The sequence below is a fragment of the Rhyacophila brunnea genome, unplaced genomic scaffold, assembly GCF_057557595.1.
Source record: "Rhyacophila brunnea isolate RB1 unplaced genomic scaffold, BYU_Rbru_1.0 scaffold_21, whole genome shotgun sequence".
In the NCBI taxonomy this organism is placed as follows: Eukaryota; Metazoa; Arthropoda; class Insecta; order Trichoptera; family Rhyacophilidae; genus Rhyacophila; species Rhyacophila brunnea.
This window is the reverse complement of record NW_028232871.1, coordinates 6,864,544-6,888,068: the sequence shown is the minus strand read 5'-3', so window position 1 is coordinate 6,888,068 and position 23,525 is coordinate 6,864,544. Positions and strand designations below refer to the sequence as shown.

Sequence of the window (23,525 nt, the reverse complement as noted above, 5' to 3'; positions counted from 1 at the left end):
TTTGTATTCCCAATGGCCGTAATGCAGGCATAATGATAAATTAAATTAGTTTTCGATTCGCTCAGTTCCGCCGACTTTATTCAGATGCAACAAAAGCAATCTCCTTCCCACTTATAATTGGAAAAAGTAATTTCCTTCGGTTGTGCAGGCGACTCACTGCACCAGCGGTGCACTGCTGCACCGAGTTGCATCGAGTTTCACGCAATTTCAGTGGTCCTAAAAATATATCAATTCACATGATCTTGGTGCCGGGACGAGTCATTCAATTTGACATTCCAAGATGCCTGAGTAACATCCATGGATTGTATACAGGTGTTTTATTCCACTACACGCCAAGTTTCCCGTGTCCGGAAACTTGTACGTATGCAGTTTGCCATATCACACTTCACCGTGAAATGTTGTATTGGAGATTAAGACATGGCCGTATATTAAGGACCGACCAACCTCTTCGGGTCGTAAAACGTTTCACCGTGGCACAGTTCGCCGTGAGCTTTATATCGGAAAGAGATGACCGTATGCTATACGGAATCCAATTTTATTATATTCAATGTGAACATTAAAACAATTTCCATAGCTTATTTTGGCAAAATTCGTAAAGTATTACATTGGACGCTAAAGACGCGCCCAGCCCGTAACGATTAAGGTGGCTATTCGATATAATTAGCATGCTATTTAAATGTGGTAATTAAAAAGTAATTATCTAGTCAGCAGTCAATGTGAAAGTCAGAATGAAAACCTAACCTAACCTCACAAATAATCCAGTCGACAAGAACCGTGTTTTATTTAGACATGAATTTTATGACAGTAGTTAGGTGCTATACGACTCAAAGAGGTTGGAAGGTCTTTAATACGGTGATATATTTCCGATATAACATTTCACGGTCAAGAAGTGTAATACGGCGAACTGCATACGTACAAGTTTCCGGACACGACAAATTATACAGGATTTCAATTTTAGTACATACTCGTATCACCATTTCGGTTCAGCCTGTATTGAGAAAGCATTCCCCATAACCTTGTTCTTATCCAAAACCTCTGGAATTCTTAATAATTGCTCAATCTATATTTTAGAGAACTTATGTAAAATATAAGAAAAATCGACCGAAAATTTCCTAAATGATAAATAATTTCCACTCCTAGCAACCCACACCAGGTCACAACACCAAATCAACTTAACTGAAGGTTGGACAGAATCGAGTAGTACTATTTCAACTGGCATGAGGATAGGAGTGGATGTCTTTAGTGTTCATGAATTCGCCATATCTTCTGCATATATGAGATTCTACTACACAGAATTATGAAAATTATTGCAAAAATTCTCACCAATCATTTACAAATATAAACATTATTTCAATTGTAATGCAGGACAGTCCGCCCTCTACCCAGTTTTTTTTAATTCTTGGTTATTTTTTTGCATATACTTATAATATGTACTAACGTTATATTGAGTAAGGAATGTACAACATAATCAGAGGGTTTTAAATCTTCTAGCTTTCTATGGGTGTATACACCCATTGTGGCCGCGCGGCTTAAGCGTCGGCCTATTGCGTCGTGGGTCCCAGGTTCAAATCCTGGGTCTGGCAAGTACACATACTGTTTTTCAATTTGTGTATGAGTCAGAGTATGGCCCTAATAGGTTTAGCAAGTGGCTGACATCCATTTCTCGTAAAAAGTTCTACGTAGTATCAAAACCAGGAAACTACAGTACCTCGGCCACATTATGAGAGGACAAAAATACAGCATTCTCCAACTTGTCATTCAAGGAAAGATCAATGGGAAGCGTAGCATTTCGCAGCTTAAGAACCTCCGTGATTGGTACGAGTGCAGCTCCACTGAACTGCTCCGGGTAGCAGACGACAAAGATAAGATCGCCTTGATGGTGGCCGACCTCCGCTAGGGGATGGCACAATAAGAAGAAGATTATAATAATTCATCAACAAATATAAATATGAAATAGAAATAATTATATCGGGGTTCTTCTTTTTTTATTGTTGTTGATGATAAAACCCACAATTCCAACTCATGAGTCAATATGGGATTTACTTCTGACCTTATCAAAAATTAGTATAGCTATGTACACACTTTGAACGCCTCTGAGAAAGAATGCACATCTGCATTACCACGGACATTATCACAGACTCATTAACCTAAAATTGAAAATACGTATTGTTTTTGTTAAGTACCTATACATAGTTTATACGTATATAGTACTTAATATCACCTTTTTCTAAGCCGGCTTGAGAGTGGATCGATTGTTTGGTCCCCGCATCTGTTGACATACGACATTATGGTGGAGCGAGTTCAAAAGAAATTTTGACACTACTTTACTTGAGGTTGTATGTATACATAGCTTGGGGTTTTATCCAACTGGCTTCCTCTTAGGTATGCTAACATTTTTTTTTCTAACCATGTCCGATCCTAATAGGATCATATGGGCCTCCACAGAGTAGAGGTTTGTATTGACAGATTTTGTTTTCTTTACGAGAAATGGATGTCAGCCACTTGCTCAACCTATTAGGTCCATACCCTGACTCACACAGAATTTGAAAATTAATATGTGTACTTGCCAGACCCAGGATTCGAACCCACGGCGTGATAGTCCAACGCTTAAACCGCGCGGCCACTAGCTTAAACACTAGACGATATTTTTATTTGGCGACGTACTCTTCTGACTTATACGCGGTGAAAATGACAATTCTGCCATTCTTGATAGTATTGACCAGTGTGTTCCTGATAACTATCTTATAAATCGGGAGAATCAGTTGTTTGTTCTCCCAAGGTGCAGGACTAACTTTCCATTGGTAATGCCAGTTGTCAGGGTAATAACTCTGTTCAACCAAATCACTTCGGATATTGACGTATTCCACCTGCGTGAGGATTAGTATAGGTGGGCATTGTTTTATAAATTCTTAAAATATGGTCTGCTTAGCTCATTCAGTGTGGGTACTTCCTTGTGTCTAATTTAATTTTTTTTTTAATTACACTTTTCTACTGTTTCATAAGAGCACTTAAAATCACTTCTTTCAGACACGTTTAAAGCGTCATAGAAAGCGGCCGTGCATATCCACGGCTGTGCATATATGACGGGTGGTGGTGGACACTTTAACGTAGATCAATTTTTTTATATATAATACTGTTTTATTAATACTTCTTAGCTTCTAAATGTTGTTGTGAACGTATTAAATAAATTATTTGTAATGCTCTCTGTATGTAAGAAAAAATATTGAATCACGTAGCGAAAATCAAAATACTGTAATATCCCTAATACGTTAACCTTCTAAAATGAAAGACGTGTGGTTTGAGTCCTACTTTTTTGTCTACCTTAGGTTTTTCAATAAATAAAAATCTAACATTGTTAAATCTTGTATACGAGTATAATATTCGGTATCGAATAAAAAATTAACAATAAAAAAAAAAGTTTTTGAATTAAATAGCACCTCGCTTTCGTCTAAATTCCTAAATACCCACGACTTGATTATTTATTCTAAGGGCTTTAATTTAACGCAAATACTTACTTATTCCAGACTTTCAAGAACTAGTTTAATTAGTAAACTTAAACTTTTGAAATTCAAAGTAAATACGTAGGCACTTAAATTATTTGGGAAAATTATAAAGGTATATCTAATTAAGAATAAATTTAATTTATTACATTTTTTAAATAATATATTGTGTTACAAAATCATAATAAAATAATAGCCTTATACCCAATATTGTAATACATTTTGGTTTTACTACTTTAAGATAAAGTAATAAATAAAAGTGAGATCAACTATGTTTAGGCACATGTATATTTTTTAACTAAGATTTGGAATAAAAAATCCAATAATAATTTAGTAACCCTATTTGATAATAATTTGAATAATATATTTAATTGTAGTGGGGGTTCTATGAATAAACAGAAAATGATATAACATTAACATGGGCAAACAATTCAGTGGCGAAGAGTGGAGGTAGGCTGTTAAGATCCGCCATAAATAGTGCACATTAAACTTTGTCAGTCATACGTATTTATTTTCATTGAAATAAGACTACAATTTACAGATAATGTTGGTTAGTTTTTTAGATTCAATTAAACCCTGTGGAAACCAAGCTATAATAGATAATAGTCAAAAAATACTCGTCTATCTATAAAATATCTAAAATTATGCAAATAAATAATACATAACTTGAATATTTTATCGGTAGAATAATGTTTTTTATCTATTATAGTTTGGTTTACGCAGAGCCTAATGAATTTAAAAAAAATAACCAACAATATTATATTGTGTAATACTATCTATTCTTAATTCAACGAAAACAAATAAGTATGAATAAAAAAGTGTGCATAATTGTTTCGTATCACCCAAAATATACCAAAACTATTATGGTTTGATTTAGGCAGGGTTTAATTGATTTTTAAAACTAACCAATAACATTTATTAATTGAAGTCTTACTTCAATAAAAACAAATACGCATGACCAACCAAGTTTAATGTCTGTTATTTATGGAAGATCTTAACAGCTTACCTCCACCTTTCGCTCTGATAAACATAATATTATGAAGAAATAGAACGGTGACAAAACAGAACCATGACATTTTCAGGAAATATATATCATTTAATATTGAAATTATCGCATCTTTATATTATATTGTACTTATAGATTTTTAATAACACAGGTTTTCAATACGCCGTAAAAAAAAATCAAATTATATAATTTCTGTATTCCTAATCGCTGAAAGCCTCAATTAAATGTGATTCAAATTTTTGGCAGTCAGTGCTTTATTTCTTAATTTATGTATAAAAAATCTTGGCATCATTCAGTCTCTTTTTGTTTTTGAAAGAAAACACCTAACCACTAAAGAAATAAAATATTTCCAAGCCTTATGGGGGGACATGCTCGTCGAAGGTCAAAATTGAGTTTTTATTGTATATTCAAACCATGATCCTGGACACTCCTTAAACGTTGTAGGTGATCTATTTATATAATTTTGAAGCCTTATTATCCTTTATAGTTATTTTAAACATTTGATGACTGCATGAAGTATTTTTGTTACATAAAATAGTATTCTTTTAAACCTCTCGCTCTAATGTTTTAGAATATAGTCATATTTCGGTACATAACTGTGCAGTGGTGTTAAGATTTTTTACATTTATTAATTTTTAAACGCATTTATAAAACTATTAGCATAATTTATTACGAGATAATTTTTGTAAAATATTCACGATAAAAATTATATTGATAATCTCTGTGATCCCAAATTTGACAAGAATTAGGCATTTTATTATTCAAAAAATCGGCAAGATTAACACATTTCAAGATGATTCTAAAGATATTTATTATAAGCTATGTCTTTGACCATTCAAGTGTGATAAACATCTTATGAATAATGATAGCTTTATAATAATTATTGACCTAAGAATAAGGTAGTGTTTTTTTGAAATACGCCATTTCTTTTGTCATTCCCTAGTGGTTAAGCTACAACATACGGCCGTAGCCATAAATTGACAAACTATAATTGAAGTAGGGAGTAAAATGATATTGACGCGCGTGTTTGAACATGTACCGTTTAAAAAAAAATAAAAAAAAATTCGGTTAGGTACATGTTCAAACACGCGCGTTAACATAATTTTACTCCCTACTTTAATTATAGTTTGTCAATTTATGGCTACGGCCGTATGTTGTAGCTTAACCACTAGGGAATGACAAAAGAAATGGCGTATTTCAAAAAAACACTACCTTCTTCTTAGGTCAATAATTATTATAAAGCAATCATTATTCATAAGATTTTTATCACACTTGAATGGTCAAAGACATAGCTTATAATAAATATCTTTAAAATCATCTTCAAATGTGTTAATCTTGCCGATTTTTTGAATAATAAAATGCCTAATTCTTGTCAAATTTGGGATCACAGAGATTATCAAAATAATTTTTTATCGTGAATATTTTACAAAAATTATCTCGTAATAAATTATACTAATGGTTTTATAAATGCGTTTAAAAATTAATAAATGTAAAAAATCTTAACACCACTGCACAGTTCTGTACCGAAATATGACTATATTCTAAAACATTAGAGCGAGAGGTTTAAAAGAATACTATTTTATGTAACAAAAATACTTCATGCAGTCATCAAATGTTTAAAATAACTATAAAGGATAATAAGGCTTCAAAATTATATAAATAGATTATCTACAACGTTTAAGGAGTGTCCAGGATCATGGTTTGAAAATACAATAAAAACTCAATTTTGACCTTCGACGAGCATGTCCCCCCTTATACGTAATGTATATTACAATATATGTAATTACTATGAGGAAAGTAATGCAGTCTAATAGAAGATATTTATATAAAGGAATGTCCGCTGCTGCAGATTTCATGTGCTGTCCACCATGGCGAGCTACGTGCTCTATCCAGTATATGGCTGTCTCCAGAGGGGGCATAGGGCGATCTTTCCAAATGGCTGATAGTCTCTTAGTTTCCTGTTGCATTCTGGATAAAAAGGAAAAAAAACACCATCAGTATTTCTGATTATAAAATGAGCCGCACAAAATTTAATAGTGTCAAGACCATACTTCCATAAAATGATCTTTGTAGGTGCTATACTAATCAAAGATTGCTCAGTGCTACACATGATTCTCCGCGCATGATGTGTAAATCAATATATCGGTAAGAAGTTTTTAACTAAAATTTTGTATTTAGTTTAAGAGTGTCAGAACAGATTTTATTTAACAAAAAATGTAAAATGTGAAGTTTTCGTCGTATATTATAAATGGAATGAAATCTATGTTTATCTTAAATGATCTTAAACTGATTCTGAGGCTAATAACAGGACACATAATGGGTAAAAAATCCCTTGGAAGAAGCTTCCGGGAAGAAGCTTTTTGCAGCTCTACGAGGAATGTGATGTTTTGGAGGACATTGTACATTATAGCAGTACAATGTCCTAAATATGAACGACACAGTGTACAGTTGCGAATTGTAGATATCTTTGAGAATCTCGACAAATTGAAAGATGCCCTGCCCTGGTGGTGGGTAGGATGGAAGATTTTGGCAGAATTGGAAAGTTTTTTAACAGAATTGCCGAGAGGGCATGATCGGCAGATCCTCTTTAGATGAGAAGAGGCGATGTGACGTCGAGTTGCAGTCAAAGCGTCGGTAAAATCTAATGAAAATCTAAATTATTATTAATGTAATATTACATAATATAAAAACTTATCCATTATTCGAATATACTTAAGTCATGTTAACACTGTGCTAATATTATAGATGTCCTTAGTGAGAAGCCGGCTTGAGAGTGGGTCGATTGTTTGGGCCCCGCATCAGTTGAAATATGACCTTATGGTGGAGCGAGTTCAAAAGAAATTTTTGAGACTCCTTTATTTGAGGTTATATGGATACTATCCGTGGCTTTATCCAACTGACTTTCTCTTAGGTATGCTAACATACTGTAGTTTAAGTGCTAGAAGATATCAATATTTGGCCACGTATTTTTTTCGACTAATACGTGGTGTGAATGAGAACTCTGCCATTCTTGGTAATATTGACTTGTGTGTCCCTGATAACTATCTTAGAAATCGGGAGCATCAGTTGTTTGTTCTCCCGAGGAGCAGAACTAACCTGCCATTGGTGATGCCAATTGGTAGAGCAATAACTCTGTTCAACCAAATTGCTTCGGATGTTGATATATTCCATCTACGTGAGAATGAGTATAGGTGGACGTTATTTTATAAATTCTTAAAATAGGGTCTGCTTAACTCATCCGGTGTACTTCCTTGTACCTATATACTTCATATTTTTTGTATTTACACATTTATACTATAGAATAACTTAATATTGCATAATTACAATATTACATAATACTTTTTTAATAATATGTATTTGTTTCTAAATGTCATGTTGTGAACGTCTTAAACTTATAATTTGTAATGTCCACAATATGTAAATAATAAATTAAAATTGAATGTACCCTTATCTGTTAACCACAATTTGTGTCACAACAATGTTATCGATGCTGTTGTCTTCTATTTGGTACACGTCAAAGCTTCTAGAATATTATCAATTCACTCAATAACAATAATTACCATGCTTTACCTTTACACTTAAACCTAATTGCATACGCTGTTAAGGAATGCACCGCCAATTCTTCGAGAACAATACATTTCGTACCGAAAATGCAATATAAGAAGTATATAAACCACAATTCAAGTATTGTAAATCATTTCACAGTTAAACTTCAATTAGAAGTCGTTGTTACAAGTGATAATAAAGCTTCTTTCTATACACTGTAATAAGAAGCTTTTATTATTTTCGACTGTAACTCTAAAATATATAAAATTACATAACGTCGCTGTAGGATTGGTTTGTCGAATAGACCAAATGTTCAGGAGGCGAAAAATAAATTTCATAATCCTATATTTAAATACATGGAGACATTTCAATTCTTATTTTTACAACATACTAATGATGTATTCATTACCATCACAAAGTAATTTAAATAAAAGGATGGTTTTAGTCGATTTAGATACAAAAAAACATTCCTCATTAAAAGGTCGATTTAGACAAAAACGGATATTCGACAAACCAATCCTATAGCGACGATAAAGATTGTGGATATAATTATACAATACCGAAGAAAAATAAATATTAGAAGAATTACATTGTATACCATTAATATATTAGTCAAGTTAGGTTAGGTTTTACTAACTTTGGTTTAAGAACTTCTTTCAAGCCTGCAAGAACAGACTCCTTCGTGATCTGATAATAGTCCAGAGTTACTCCCATTCCATTATCCTTAACTGCTGCAGCATTAGAAAACTGATCACCATAAATTGGTATATTTAGCATTGGAATTCCACAGTGCACCGCTTCGATAGTTCCCAACATACCAGTGTGAGTGATGAAAGCCTTTATGTTTTTGTGGTCTATAATTTAAAAAAAAAATACAGTTAAATTATCATTTCCGCTCGTATATATAACATTATGGATTTCTATAGAGTGCTATAGAGATTGAATTGCTATAGAGAAGTTATATTTGAAAGATTTTTTACGCGGATAGTATTAGTTTTTTAAGAAATTTGATTCCGATTTCAGAGACATGCATTTTTTCACTACTAATCCATATTAATTATATAATATGAATGTTTAATCGTTTACAACTAATATCGGTTATTATCAATGTATGTAACAGCCAAGAGAGATTATCAATATTGTACCATATACGGTTAAATAATGTGCGTAATTTTCACCTCAGAAAAGAGTATCCACAGATATATTATGATGTGTATTAGGAGACAAATTTTTTCAAAGGCTGTAAATAAAGAGAGCCGTAGAGTCTAAAAAATATCATCGACAATGCTATATAATAATATATGGATGAGAATGCCAGAATTAAAAAAAATCTTTCCGTGTTTCCGTTTAAAATGGTAAAAAAATATTTTACTAGAATTATAGCGCCTGTACACATGCATGGAATTACTGCCGGCAATTTTGCTTATTTTAAACTGTCATGACAATAACTGTTCACACGTAAAAGTGCTGACTGTCTCTCCAATCTCATTCTTCAAGAGTAAGCGAGACGCAGGGTTATCGTTTTATACTACTATCTGACATGTCGTATTGAAAATCGGAGCTCAAAATGAGTAGTTCGTTTTTTTACCGGCGTGTTCTCTATCGCTATCTCGCTCTCTATCGCTCTACTGCGCAGGCGCAGATCGAAAATAATCTTACTGTCGCGTTAAATTAGGAACCTTCCAAACTTGTTTGATGTATGCACGCAATCATGCCAACTGCAGTATAATACATGTTTCCCCATACATTTTATTACTGTGCACAGCAAATCTATACACGTGTAAACGGGGTATTAGGCAATTACCTGACATCAAAGACGAAAGGTAGAGTAAGCTATTGAGATCCAACATAAATAGTGCAATTATTTTTTTTTATTCAATACAGAATATATACGGTTATAAGAATGTTAGATTCTTTATGATAGAAAATTTTTTAAAAACGTCAGAAACATTATATACGTATTTAAAAAAAAATAGAAAAAAAGTACCTCAGTTTAAACGTAAATGTTAGAAACAATTCGCATGAATCATAGACAGATCGATATCATAGAGGCAAAAGCACTCACCCAGAAAGTGAAAGACATTAGTTCGAGTCTCCCTCGATACAACTCATTTTTCAAAATTGTGTTTTGCCTATAAATAGTGCACACCAAACTTTTTCAGTAACACGTATTTGTTTTTATTGAAATGAGACGACAATTTACAGATGGTGTTGGTTAGTTTTTAAAAATCATTTTATTTAAGTTAAGTTAGTTACCTTTTGGTAAGTGCACATAGTACCTGGAGATGCCGAAAGACGAAACCAACCCAGGTCGCGAAAAAACGATTCAAATTGAATAGTACAAAACTTAAATGCATTTGAATTAAATTCAAAGTTCATCAAGTAGGTACCTTCGGTCGATAATATGAATATTATAATAATTCTAATGTTAATAAAAACTCACGTAAAACATCAAATTGCGGAATCCATTTGATTAACTTCACATTTTCTGAAACTCCTTCCATGGTATCATTGTCCCACTTCCACAGTACATTTTGTGGAAGTTCAGCAAAAGCCTGCTGGAAAGCCTTCAATTTGTTATCATCCCACGACGATGCTACCAACATTGATCCCATACTGAATAGAATTACGCCATTTGTAGATTCATCCAAATAATTCATTAATTCCTACAAAAGTTTCAAATTATTAATCCACATTTTCTTCAATTTAATTACATTTATAGCATTTTACTAACACTAAATAATTGATCTGTTTAATCATAATATTAAAATTAACTTTTAAATGTAAGTACTAGAATTTAATAATAAATAACCTTTAGAAAATATCAGAAAATGGTCTCTATCTAGTTGCGATATAAGTATCCTTCTTGCAAAAAATATCTAATAGTGTGGTATCAATTTCGTTTGAAATCTGTTTAAAATCTTAAATCAATGACTAACATAATTATTTATAAATAGTGTTGTAAGAAATCAACCTTTTCTAGCAAGTTATTGATAGAATTGAAAATGTTTCAAACAACGTATTCATTAAGGGAATCAATGGAAAGAATCTACATTTGGAAAGTGAAATACTTCTCGGTCCAAAAAAATCAGGATTTTTTTAATAAGTTTATTTCTGAGGTTTTCAAAAGTATATGCCTACTATTCTAGTCTTATACTTTGAGACGCCAAAGCACATCGGCCTTGCATTATAGTTGTCATATTTAGATTTTGCAAGTACTTATATGTACACAAACAAAAATCATGGCTGTTGGTTTTATCTGGAGATTTCGCTAATAGTATATTTTATACCCTAGCCAGCTCCTTACAAAGAAGGCTAAAATAATTTTCAATTTAATTATATTAATTTTTTTATATATATACCATAATGTTATGCGTCTATTTTCAAAAACCGATAAGTACCAATATGGTAAAAATCTAACAAAAACCCGCCAAAAGCATTCGAAAAAAATATTTAAAAACTTAATGACTAATTGTAATAAACAAATAAATAAAATTCAAATAAATATTATATCCAATATACTTTGCTTATATTTATTGCAATAAATATTTTATTGGCTACTAGATTCGACATATTGTACTTATTTTAAAATACAATAAAAATAACTCAACTAAAAATTAATCATATACGCTTGAAACACAAAAACGTCGATTACCTCAAATATTTCATTATTGTCGGCTTATCGGTTTTTGATAAACGAAGCCTCATTTATCTTTGCATTTATTGAAATATTTTGAACTAATGCGTACTATACTGCCCGTCTAGGGAAGAAAGCAGTAACTAACGCACTTTCGAGTTAAATGACATAATGTGTTTTTTCTCAAACTTTAGTACCTACTGTGAATTAATAAAAAACGGTGGTAATTTTTATTAATAGGATGTTAAAATACCAAAAAAAAGTTAAAATAAACAAGCAGTAACTGCAATGAATAGGCGAAATTTACTGCATTTTTGCTTAAAAAAGTGTATTATTTTAGAAGATGTTTATTTTTTCACTAAGAATTTTAACGGTATATTAGTGATAATACTGATTTTAAAGTGAACAGAACATATAACTTTCAAAATGACCTAACGGATCGCATTCATAACTCAATTTCACAAAATTTACGAGTTACTGCCATCTTCCTTAGAAGGGTAGTATAGAAAACATGTGAAAAGTTAATCATCGGTTTACAAAAAATATTATTTATTAGCTTTTCTTACAGGACTTATATTGTTTTTCTTCTCCAAGTGTACACCAGCCATTTCCACATGATTTTGAGCCCTAGGAACTGATGCAGTCAATGAAAAATACGTATTCACCAAAACCAAACTCATATTCCGCGCTATATCTTCCAACGGAGGCAAATCATCTCCAAAGTATTGTTTCATTAGCTTATGCTCAGGAATTTGTGAAAATAAATAATACATCAAGTCATAATAAACATTCAGAATTAAAACTTCAACTCTACCAAAGAAACCAGGCTTACGTCCATGCTCCAGATAACTACTTGGCACATAAGCCGGGTTAACAATGAAATCAAACCGGCGGTTAGTCCAGGACATTAACGAATGCGACGTCACACCTATAAAAGGTAATTTCAGTTTGTAAGCAATTCCCAATCCACAATCAGTATTGAATTGTTCAATCAGTATAACATCGTAATCTCCTTCTTTTAGTTCTTGTACTTCTTTGTTTTCTAACATAGCTTTACATGTTGAATATCCAGCTGAAAATAATCCTGTCACTCCCCAAATATGACGTAATACTCTTATAAACCCTACTGGTCCTTCGAAAAATTCAAATCTAAATCCGGAAAACCATATAGGGAGAGATCCTTTCAAGCTGATATCTGTGTAGTTTTGTATAGGTGTCTCATTTGGAAAGTGAGTTATCATTGTTACTTCATGGCCTTTTTTAACTAAACCTTTAATCAAAGGTTCAAATGCATAGTGATGACTTTTTCCGATATGAGGAAATACGCCTAGTATTCTATATCCAGAAGTTGTATTGGGAAAAATTACGACTGTTAGAAGCATACATAAAAATAAATACTTCATTATTATTTTGTATAAATACGGCTTTTTCTAAAAAAAAAAATCTGTATAATACCACAAACTTTCACTTTTAATTTTTAATTTAATTAATTTTTCACTAATTTATTATTGAAGGTGTCACACGTTTATTTATAGAATTGAAATGCATTATTTATAGTCATTAATTTTATTATGACATACTTAACAGAAGTTTGTTTTTATTAAAGTTACACTCAAACAAATTAAATTAACCACAGTTATAAAATCGACTGTTATCGAAAAGCTTCTACTGCACGACTGTCTTCGTATCTCTCTCTGTTACATAAAAAAGGTGAAGTGCGCTGCCAAAATACACGCGCATCTTTTCATGGAGCGCTAAAAATAATAAATTTATTTCAAGAGCACAATGATGCTTTGTCAGATTACCAAGTAATGATTCCGATGGTGATTCAAAAACTGTACCAAAATTAAGCATAACAATTAATTATTATCTCATTAAAAACACATTATAGGAAATACACAAAATGTTCAATACAGTAAGAAAGAGCTCTGCTACTAACACATTGAGAAATTTTGGCCAAAATGAAAAATAACTTGTTTGTGATCTGAATCTTTGAGTGATACTATTTGCAATCATACATTATTACCTATCATGGTGCATAAGTAGAACAATATACTCGTACCATGGCAAATTTTGTCATCAGTATGATTTAACTAGCAATGATTGGTTTTGCGGTTTGCCCATCCTTCCACTGAGTACCTATTATACAATCTAAACCAGGATTTGCGAACCTTTTTACGTACGCGTGCCGAAATCTCCCAAATATTATTTTTCGACTCTGACGTGCCGAGCAGTTTTTCACGAGGAAAAAATATTTTTTTTAAATATTATTAAAAAATAATTACAAGATAAAAAGAACTTTTTATATACAACTTTTTTAAATCTTCTGTTGAATCATATAAACTTGACTTGACTAGATAAACGATCAAAAAAAATTGTACTTGATAGAAGTAATACTGAAATGTCATTTTGACATATTGTCATATTGATTTCCATAGTAACGCACGTACATATTAATCATTTTGTTGCTAGGACCCCAGACCAATAGCAACCAATAATGGTGTCGAAATAACTTTTCATACAAAACAGATCTAACTGAAAATGAATTCAATTCCACTTAAAGATGGCTAAAAGTATTTAAAAAATGAATTGGCATCGTGTTCTGATATATTCTAAACGATTCAAATGTCTAGCTAGTTGGAAAGTTAGTTAAAAATCGATTGCAAGATTTGTACCGGACAAAGAACCACCGGATAAATAAAAATACGACCTAAGAAAAACGTTGTAATGATGATATTCTAGATACCACTCGCAGAACATAGCATACAAAATAGGTTTATGACTTTTTTTCAATTACGCCATACATTTCGGTCTACCAATTTTGAAACTGTCTCCCAGATTTACTACTAATAGCTACACCAATTATTTGTTTTTTTTATCTGGTATAGGCATATTTGTGGATTTATAATTGATGAACTGCTGGTTACTGTATTACTTAGTTTGGTTCTTTACGCACAAATTGACATCAGAATTGCTAAAATCCGATGAGGCATTCTCTCGCTACAGTGGTCTCAAGCATTGTAAATCGATCAAAATTAGAGACTCGCGGCGCGACATCGCCCGCCGCCTGATAAGGTTAGTGCGATAATATAATATCTAACGCATAAAATAGGACCGACCTATGCAATTATATATTTAAATTAAACGTAATGCTTAATCTTGAAAGGTATTTGCCTTCTATATTTTATACGATGCGATCTATCATTTATTATTATTATAGGTATTTTTTCTCTTCAAACGCGTGCCATGCAAAATCATCTCGCGTGTCACCAGTAGTACGCGTACCATAGGTTCACCAACACTGATCTACACTATTCAATTGGCAGAGAACAGGATCGATAATATTAATACAATAGGTAGTAAATATTTATTTTTTTATTCTTAGAGAAAATAGTAATCATCTGCCATGTCTCACTACTCTACAATGAGCACATGTACCATGCACACATTGAACGACTGGTATTTTCTCATAATGAACATGACAAATTACAAATTTAAAGCATTCACGATTTCACATAAAAAAATAAGTGTTAAAAATAATTTTAATAAAAATACAAATGCATGAGTAAAAAATAAATTAAGACTAGAAGAAGAACTAAGTTGACTATATCTAATAAACTGATAAAACAACATACACCTTAACCCACTCTTACGTAAATGGAATATATCAAAGCAATTTGATTGAACACAGTTTTTGCCCTCCCAATTGGCATTACCAGTGTGCAAGTTAGTTCTGCACCTTGGGAAAACAAACAATGGATAGTCCCTATTTCTAAAATATTTATCAATTATGATAACATCCGCCGTAAATATAGCACATTAAACTATTTTAGTTATAGACGTATATGTTTTCATTAAAATAATATTACAATTTACAGATGGTGTTGGTTAATTTTTAAAATTAAATTAAGCCCTGCGAAAACCAAGCCATAATAAATACTAGTCAAAAAATACTCGTCTATCTATAAAATACCTAAAAGTATGCAATTAAATAATTATACTGGACATTTTATAAATATTTTTTTATAAAGAAAAACACACGTTTGACATTGAAAAGGGTGCAAAACTACTTCACAGTTATAAATTATAAATTATTCTACCAAGAAATATTAGAAATAAATAGAGCACAGTTACAGAGCTTACCTATCTTGAATGATCAACTTAGCTTTCCTAGTAGCACTTTGTTATATCCTGTATGATGTTTTACATATGAGACTATATTATTATGGTCAATGTTATTGACACAAAATTTATATATGTATGTATGAGAATGTATGGATGATGATTTAGGTATTTATAGGTGTGTTGTGTATATACATATATATATATATTATATTAGGTGAGTTTATATATATTATATTAGGCGAGTTTCTATGTATAGTTTTTTTTAAATAATGTTATAAAAAAGCAGGTACCATGTAAAAGTATTATTAAAGACTAATATCTCATTAGTTAACTCCAATAATTATTTTTCTTAGAATTGACGATTTACACCTCTTGAGTGTAGTATTTTTATTATTTATAAAGAATAATGATCTCTTATTAGGTTTTGACGATTTATTATAATATGCTATCGAGTGTATTGTTATTAATAAGATAGGATTTTTACTAATTAGGTTTTTTACTAACACTTCAACTATTCATAATTTGTTTATTGTATGTTTGTGACCTTTGACTTGATGCGTAGGTAATGGAATTTTTACCTACTTTATTGTATTGATTTATTATATAAGCTAGAGTTGAGAGTGTTCGTTGTCAGTGTGTGTTTACGTTTCGTGAGTGTACACGACGCCTGAAGATGCCAAAAGGCGAAACCCGAGTCGCAAAAAAACTACTTAAATGGAATAGTACAGAGCTTGAATCCATTAGAATTTAAATTCAAATTCCATCAAGTACCTTCAGTCGATAGTATTAATATGAAAAACAATTATGGTTTGGTTTGGGCAGGGTATAGTTGATTTTTAAAAATAGCAGCATCTGCAAATTAATTGTATTCTTAGTTCAATAAAAACAAATACGTATGACTAACAATGTTTCATGTGCAATATTTTATGGTGGATCTTAACAGCCTATCTCTACCATTCGCCACTATTGACCCTCATAGCCTACCTAATTTCAAAGGTCACTCTTTGCCACTGTGACATAGACTTAGTACCTATAACGTATAATTTTGTATGAATATTATTTCTATTGATTGTATTACATAATGATATGGAGGTTCATACGACATATCGACATATTTAAATGTACTATCGTCTTTTTATTCTCATAGTGGATTAGGTCAATTAATAGTGTTAATAGGTTTAAGAATACTTATTATGTATTGCCATAAATATAATAATAAGTGTCATAATGAGTAACATGCAAGCAATTATTTTAATTATTACGTGAATTATAAAAATATCATACGAAAATAAATTATTTTTCTATATCTCCAAGTTCTTACCGAATTATGATAGTTGAGCTCACAGAACAGATTAATGAATAGAATTAAGCGCATCTATTTTATACACAAGACTGCTTTTGGCCACTACGGCAGCTATCTAGGGTAGGTTTGTATCAAAATATTAGCATTTATTGTAACAATTACAATAAGTTAGTTGTCGTTACAATAAGTGCTATGTTTTAACAGCATCTATCTTGTTGTTGTTTAGACGGCTAACTTATTGTAATTGTTACAATAAGTGCTAATAATTTGATATTTATACTTAGATAGCTGCCGTAGCGGCCGAAAGTAGTATTATGTATAGAATAGATACGCAGATAAGCTATACCCTAATATACTACATTTTGAAGCAGGGTTTTGAATGTGTGGGTGTCCTACGAAAATGAATCACACATTATTATAAACGTGCAATAGTATGTGTTGCAACCTTCAAATACACCAATATTGAACGAGCGTCATTGCATAAGCCGAGAGCAGTTGTCAGAATGAAGGACACACTTAGAATGCTGTATTCTTGACACGTGTTTAAGTTTATCCCATATTCTTCCATACTCGAGATCGGTTGCTTGTTACTCCACACCCGTTAGGTATTTCAGTTCCCATTAATTCTGTGTTCCCTGTTTGTCATATTATATAATATGAGTTATATAGCTGATTTTCAGGTACATACCACACGTAGTTTGTCTAATGGCGAAATTGAAACGGAAGTGACAGGTGTGAAATAAATACGTATTGTAAACAGATATCAAGTAGGTATATATTGTTTTGCATATAATTTACTTGTTTCCGACATTTAAATTTGTATCAATGACGGATTATGTACGCAAATAATATCAACCAATGAATAATGTACATTCATTTAATATGTAATTACGAGATTTGTAAATAATTAACACAAAGACTATTCACTTATAAATAAAATCAATTCTAGGGACGCTGTATACGTAGTGACTAATTATACGGTTTATTCAAACAAATCACTTATAAAGCCATCAGAAATGCCAATACGTGCCGTAATATTATTGTTAGACTAGAAAAAATAGCGGGTGGTAGTGCCACCTGTCAAGACTCTTGTCGATGCGCGCAATATTTTTTTTATATCATAATCAAAGCAATATAGAGTAACAATATTCATAGCCAAACTACGCGTCGATTTGAATACCAATGCGTGTAAAGGAAATGCACATTTACGCGAACGCGCAACAAAGACGCATCCGTGCATCATAAAGTGACCAGTTATGCGTTATATTCGAGATAAATATATAATGTAATATAAATGCGCCGGCTAGACGGCAGCGACTTCCCTGCTCGGTATAAAAATAGGCAACACTTTTACAGCGCTTTTCGTAAACAGTTTTCCCGTCCATACACACGGGCTTCCCGATACAAACCAGTTTGCGCTGGTAAACTTGTCGTAAAGTATGAGCGTCTTGCCAGCGCATAATGTTGATACTATATGTGAGACTCTTCGCTGAAACGTTTTCCGAGGCGAGGAAGCCAGAGTTCTACTTTCTTCACTTTTATATCGTACATGATAGATGATACCGAATAAAATCACTGCACCCGCAGTTATGCGCATCGCTCGCATGCAACTTGAATAATAAAAACGGCCACAGGAGCGATAACTGATGATGCAACGCGAGAAACGGCGAGCCAGGGTGAACACGGCTACTACACACTCGCGCTCGGCCCCTCTCGGATCACCTCCGCGACAGTGTACATTTTCAAACATGTAGTTAAAAAATGAATGTTCCTAGGTTCTAATCTTAAGGTATTCTAAGTAAATTATTTTTTCTGTAATAAAACGCATTTTAATAACGATTTTTTACCAATACGCCTCTGCGATTTTGTGTCACACACTCCAAGATAAATAGATCAATTTTATTGGCCTTGTTCTTGGAGATAGTTAACTATTTTTTATCAGTTCAATATCCAGTCAGTAGAGATACATCTAGGTTCAAAATAAATGTACCTATTATTATGCAGTTCTAAAAGAATCTAGTTTATCTTACATATTAAGTCTTATATTGATATTCTGCAATTATCTCTAATGCGTAATATTAAGATTTAACCGATTCTAACCAAAAGATGGTGAATTTTCTCCCAGACGTCATTTTTGTATCGACGAACTAAAAGCACTCTTTACAAGACACTTGTAAAGCCAGTGCTCACCTACGCATCGGAAACCTGGACATTAACTCTGCGAAATGAACGAGCCCTGAACATCTTTGAAAGAAAAATTCTCCGCCGTATATATGGACCGATCAGGGATGGCACCAATTGGAGGCGAAGATATAATGCTGAGCTCTACGGGCTGTACGAAGATTGCAGCGCACTTCAATCAATTAAGAATGTGAGACTGCGATGGCTAGGTCATGTGCACCGTATGAATGACAATGAACCGGCAAAGAGAGTGATATCCAGAAATCCAATAGGACGTAGAAGAAGAGGGAGGCCAAAGATTCGCTGGTTGGATGGAGCTGCCAGTGACTGCCGTATTCTGGGGGTACCAAATTGGAAAGCGGCCACACTGGATAGAGACAGGTGGAGGGAGCTGTTTGAGGAGGCCAGGCCCACACCGGGTTGTTGCGCCCCTAATGATGATGATGATGTCATTTGTGTATGGAAGAAAGAAACAACAAACAAGGTAATTCTGACAATAATTCCATACGGAAATCAATCAACTGGTCATTTTTGCGATCACTTTCATAAATATAAGTCGATCCCTTTATTATAATAAGGCTTTCTTCAATACATTAATTTATCAACCCCATTTTAAATGTCAGATTATTACAATGTATTTAAAATTCCAGATGAAGCTTTATCTTCGATACTAAAATCAACAGCTGATCATTATTAATTTGTCATGATAAAAACTTACTATTAATTCAATCTTTCACTGTCAAAACCTTAAGGAATGATTCAGTTTTGATTTAATGTTGATATTTTGAAGCAATCTTTCCAATGTATTCCACAATACCAAAAATGCATTGTTTTTTAATCGTTTATATATTGACAAGTTCAATACTTTCGGTCAATCACATTACACATGATATTGATATACTTTTAATATATATGTAAGTATTTTAACTGCTCATTTTATTTTTATGACTGACATCCGATATTCATGAAGTCCTAATAAATTAAAAATTGCGTTCTGGTTAGTGAATCATTAAAAAAACATCTATGGTTATAAAACAAAGTATTTCGTTAACTCCACGATATTTTAACAATATAATATCAATACTATCTTAATAACGTTCTGACGATAGGTCCATAATATGAAACAGCTATAACATAAACATAAATAATTCAAATATCGTGAAAAAAAAAATAAAAAACTTGATTTTTAAACCATTAAATTATTCTTTTACTATACATACCACAAAATTATTATTATGTCGAATGCATGGAATACTTATGACATGGCATAAGCTCCTTTTTCTTCAAACAAGCAATAATATGAGCTTTTGTGTCATTTTGCTATGAAGTGTTTTTAGGAAAATTCTTTAGATTGAGTAGTTATAATCAATACTATAAATTCTAATTGATGTGAGTTTTGTACGACTTCATAGGATTTAGGTTTTTGCCTGCCGACATAATCGGAACTTGTGAATTTATATTGATATTACTAAATTAACTAATTAAAAGTTCTAGTGACGTCCCGTGGGGGTAAGCAGATTGAGCGTCACTTGGGGGCGGCAGTTACTCGAAGGGCGGCAAATCGAGGAGAATCATTAGGATAACGGAAATATTTTTCCATTAAAAAAATCAGCTCACTGGTTGGAAACAAAATATTAATTAACATGAAAGGTTTAACAGGACTGTAAGTCGGGTTCGCGTTATCTAGTTTACTTCCATTGTCCTTGGACGTCACGTCCTTGATAACCAGCAATGGACACGTGCAGATTTGCAAATTACAGGTAGGTACATACTTACCTAATTAATTAAACCAAATATTTTTGCCATTGATTCGCTAGTTTTGAAAGTTGTCAGGTGTATTTTTACATCTATCTGAAACCGTGTACTCGCAATATTGTCTAGTGAAGTAGAGTTGACATTTGAATTTTTTTTTTTTGCTACAGGTATATTTTTTTAGTAATGTATCCATACAACACATTTCTTAAATATTGGAGACATGAAAGGATGATAAAAAAAATACTGTATAAAAATGGAGTGGCATTTTGGCGCTGCCTAGGGCGGCGTTTTGTCTTGGGACGTCGCTGGAAAGTTCGTAAATATTACAATATTTATAAATACAAAACAGTTGCGTCCCGTGGCATCGGCAGACTATATAATGCTTATCATCGTTAAATGAAGGAATAAAAGACAGTGCAATTATTAATTTTTGACAGTATATTTCGTAGAAATTATATTTTTCGCCTGCAACGCCGACAGAACTTGCCTACCTAATCCTCAGTGAACATGCATGTCAGAAGTTCAAATACTGTCCTTGCATTTGTTTGCTCAACGAAGGGATACAAATAATGCACATGTATTAGAAAAGAGACTTAACTCAAAATTTGCAATTATTCAGGAGAGACATTTTAATTTTTATTCGATCTTTGATTCTCCGTATTTTCAAAACAATGAGACAAAAATAAAATAAAACCAGTTCACGTTTTGAAGATATTTCTCACATATGCGTAGTGGAAAAGCGACGCAACTAAAAAAATGTCACTGTTAAAGTGGAAAAGTGACACTTGTGAAATCTAGGGATAAAAAAATTACTTTCGCATATACGCACATGTCGATGGCGCTGGCAAGGTTCCAGTGGTGATGATAACTGAAAATCGACAAATTTTGAGTTAGGTCGCTTTTCTAATACATATGCGATAATAAATAACAAAAAATTTTATTTCAAGAAAGCTTTGAGTGTTTCTGTTTGTAAAATTGTATATTTTGAACCCTGGCCTAAGTACAATAGTAATTATTAAAAAAATATTTTGTAATTTCAATAATAACATAATTATTGATTCTTTGATTTCATTGGCATTGATTTAGAAAATAATCTCTTTCGTATACAAGTCAAAATTTTGTATGACAAATAACTCAACAATAATCCTACAGCTAACAAGAAAGCTATTACATCAAGTAGCAAGTATCTATATAGAGGAAGATCCGCGGACGATGGTCTTAGATGTTTTCCTCCGTGTCTTGCAACATGCTCCACCCAATATATTGCGGTCTCCAGTGGAGTATTCGGTCTGTCTTTCCATATATCTGACATTTTCTTCGTATTGGCTTGCATTCTGGAAATAAATTGTAGGCATAGATGTAATATTCTTTTAAAATACTGCATGATATATCGTTTAATTTATTACCATATCACATCTACTTGTAGTGAAAACTCATCACTAAATGATTGTTTGCTCTTTGATTTGAAAAATATTTTTTTAAATTACGAGCATTTAAAACAATATAAAAATATCATAAATAATATAAACAGTATTGTCGAACAAGAACTACTTGTCCACGTGTTAAAACTGTGAACTAACAATCCCATCCAGTGCAGGTAATCGTACTTCCGTTCTCAAATGAGGAACGCCCCAAATTTATCATTTCATTTTATACTCCCGTGGTGTACGGATCTATCAATTTACGTAATTTGAAGCTTTGAAAATAAAAATATATCTAAAATGATCAGGAGTGATGTTAGAATTAATATTAGTATACTTTTGGTTTATTACGCAGAAGAAAAAGAGTCGCATCTAAAAGGAGAGCCGATACATTATTTAATCCTTACAGCGCGAACGCCACAGCTGTTGTGTCCTGATTAGGGGGGCCATTAGATATAATTAGCAATTATATCATAATTAGCAATAGGTAATTAAAAAATAATTAAATGCTCCGCAGTGAATCGGTTTTAAACACGCTTCTAGAACACGTTGCCGCCATGACAGGTACGTTACTGAGAAGTCTTCTATATGCGACTACAGCAACTTCCTGTTATAGCCGATTTTTAGTTGTCGGACAGTAAATAATGATACATATTATATTACAGGTGTATATTTAAAACAACACAATAATAACGATTTCTCTAATAAATATAGTATTTTGAAAATCCCTTCCTAATATGCCTTCATAATGTAATTTAACTTGTCGACCGTGGAGCATTTAATTACTTTTTAATTACCGCATTTAAATAACATGTTAATTATATCTAATGTCCAATTAATTAGTGTACGACAGGTGTTATGTCCACGTGGAAAGGACCCATATAATTTAAAAAATAACCTTAATAACAATGTGAATTAAAATTATTAAATTCTACAGGTTGGTTTATTAGTCAATAGTTATTTTGGTTTTCACAATATATTTCAAGGAAAGTTAATTAATTTAATACGGTTTTCAAAACACTACTCATGTGTTTAATTTTGTCTTTGTAAT

At 32.2% G+C, this 23,525-nt stretch overlaps 2 protein-coding genes across 2 annotated transcripts in view; both read right to left on the bottom strand.

Annotated features, from left to right (window-relative positions):
• Positions 1 to 970: 970 nt before the first annotated feature.
• Positions 971 to 13,021, bottom strand: LOC147070648 (UDP-glucosyltransferase 2-like). Its single transcript, XM_085949163.1, has 5 exons — positions 12,256 to 13,021; positions 10,496 to 10,718; positions 8,690 to 8,906; positions 6,265 to 6,474; positions 971 to 1,043 (listed from the first exon to the last, which is right to left on the bottom strand). Exons 1-5 carry the CDS (start codon positions 12,928 to 12,930, stop codon positions 971 to 973), a joined length of 1,398 nt encoding a protein of 465 aa, XP_085805289.1. The 5' UTR covers positions 12,931 to 13,021.
• Positions 13,022 to 21,988: 8,967 nt separating this feature from the next.
• LOC147070646 (uncharacterized) overlaps positions 21,989 to 23,525 on the bottom strand; it is a 63,590-nt gene continuing 62,053 nt past the window's right edge. Inside the window, exon 14 of the mRNA XM_085949162.1 lies at positions 21,989 to 22,387. Within this exon, the coding sequence (XP_085805288.1) occupies positions 22,105 to 22,387 (283 nt within the window). The 3' untranslated portion in view covers positions 21,989 to 22,104. The remainder of the gene's footprint in view (positions 22,388 to 23,525) is intronic.

Excerpts from the sequence above, each read along its gene's own strand:
- LOC147070648 (XM_085949163.1), bottom strand. The coding sequence starts at position 12,930 with ATGATAACTCACTTTCCAAATGAGACACCTATACAAAACTACACAGAT. Across the intron at positions 6,475-8,689 it reads AAAGAAGTTCTTAAACCAAA|AATGCAACAGGAAACTAAGA; the intron begins GTTAGTAAAACC and ends CTTTTTATCCAG. Across the intron at positions 1,044-6,264 it reads TATATTGTAATATACATTAC|AATTCCAGAGGTTTTGGATA; the intron begins GTATAAGGGGGG and ends GCAATTATTAAG.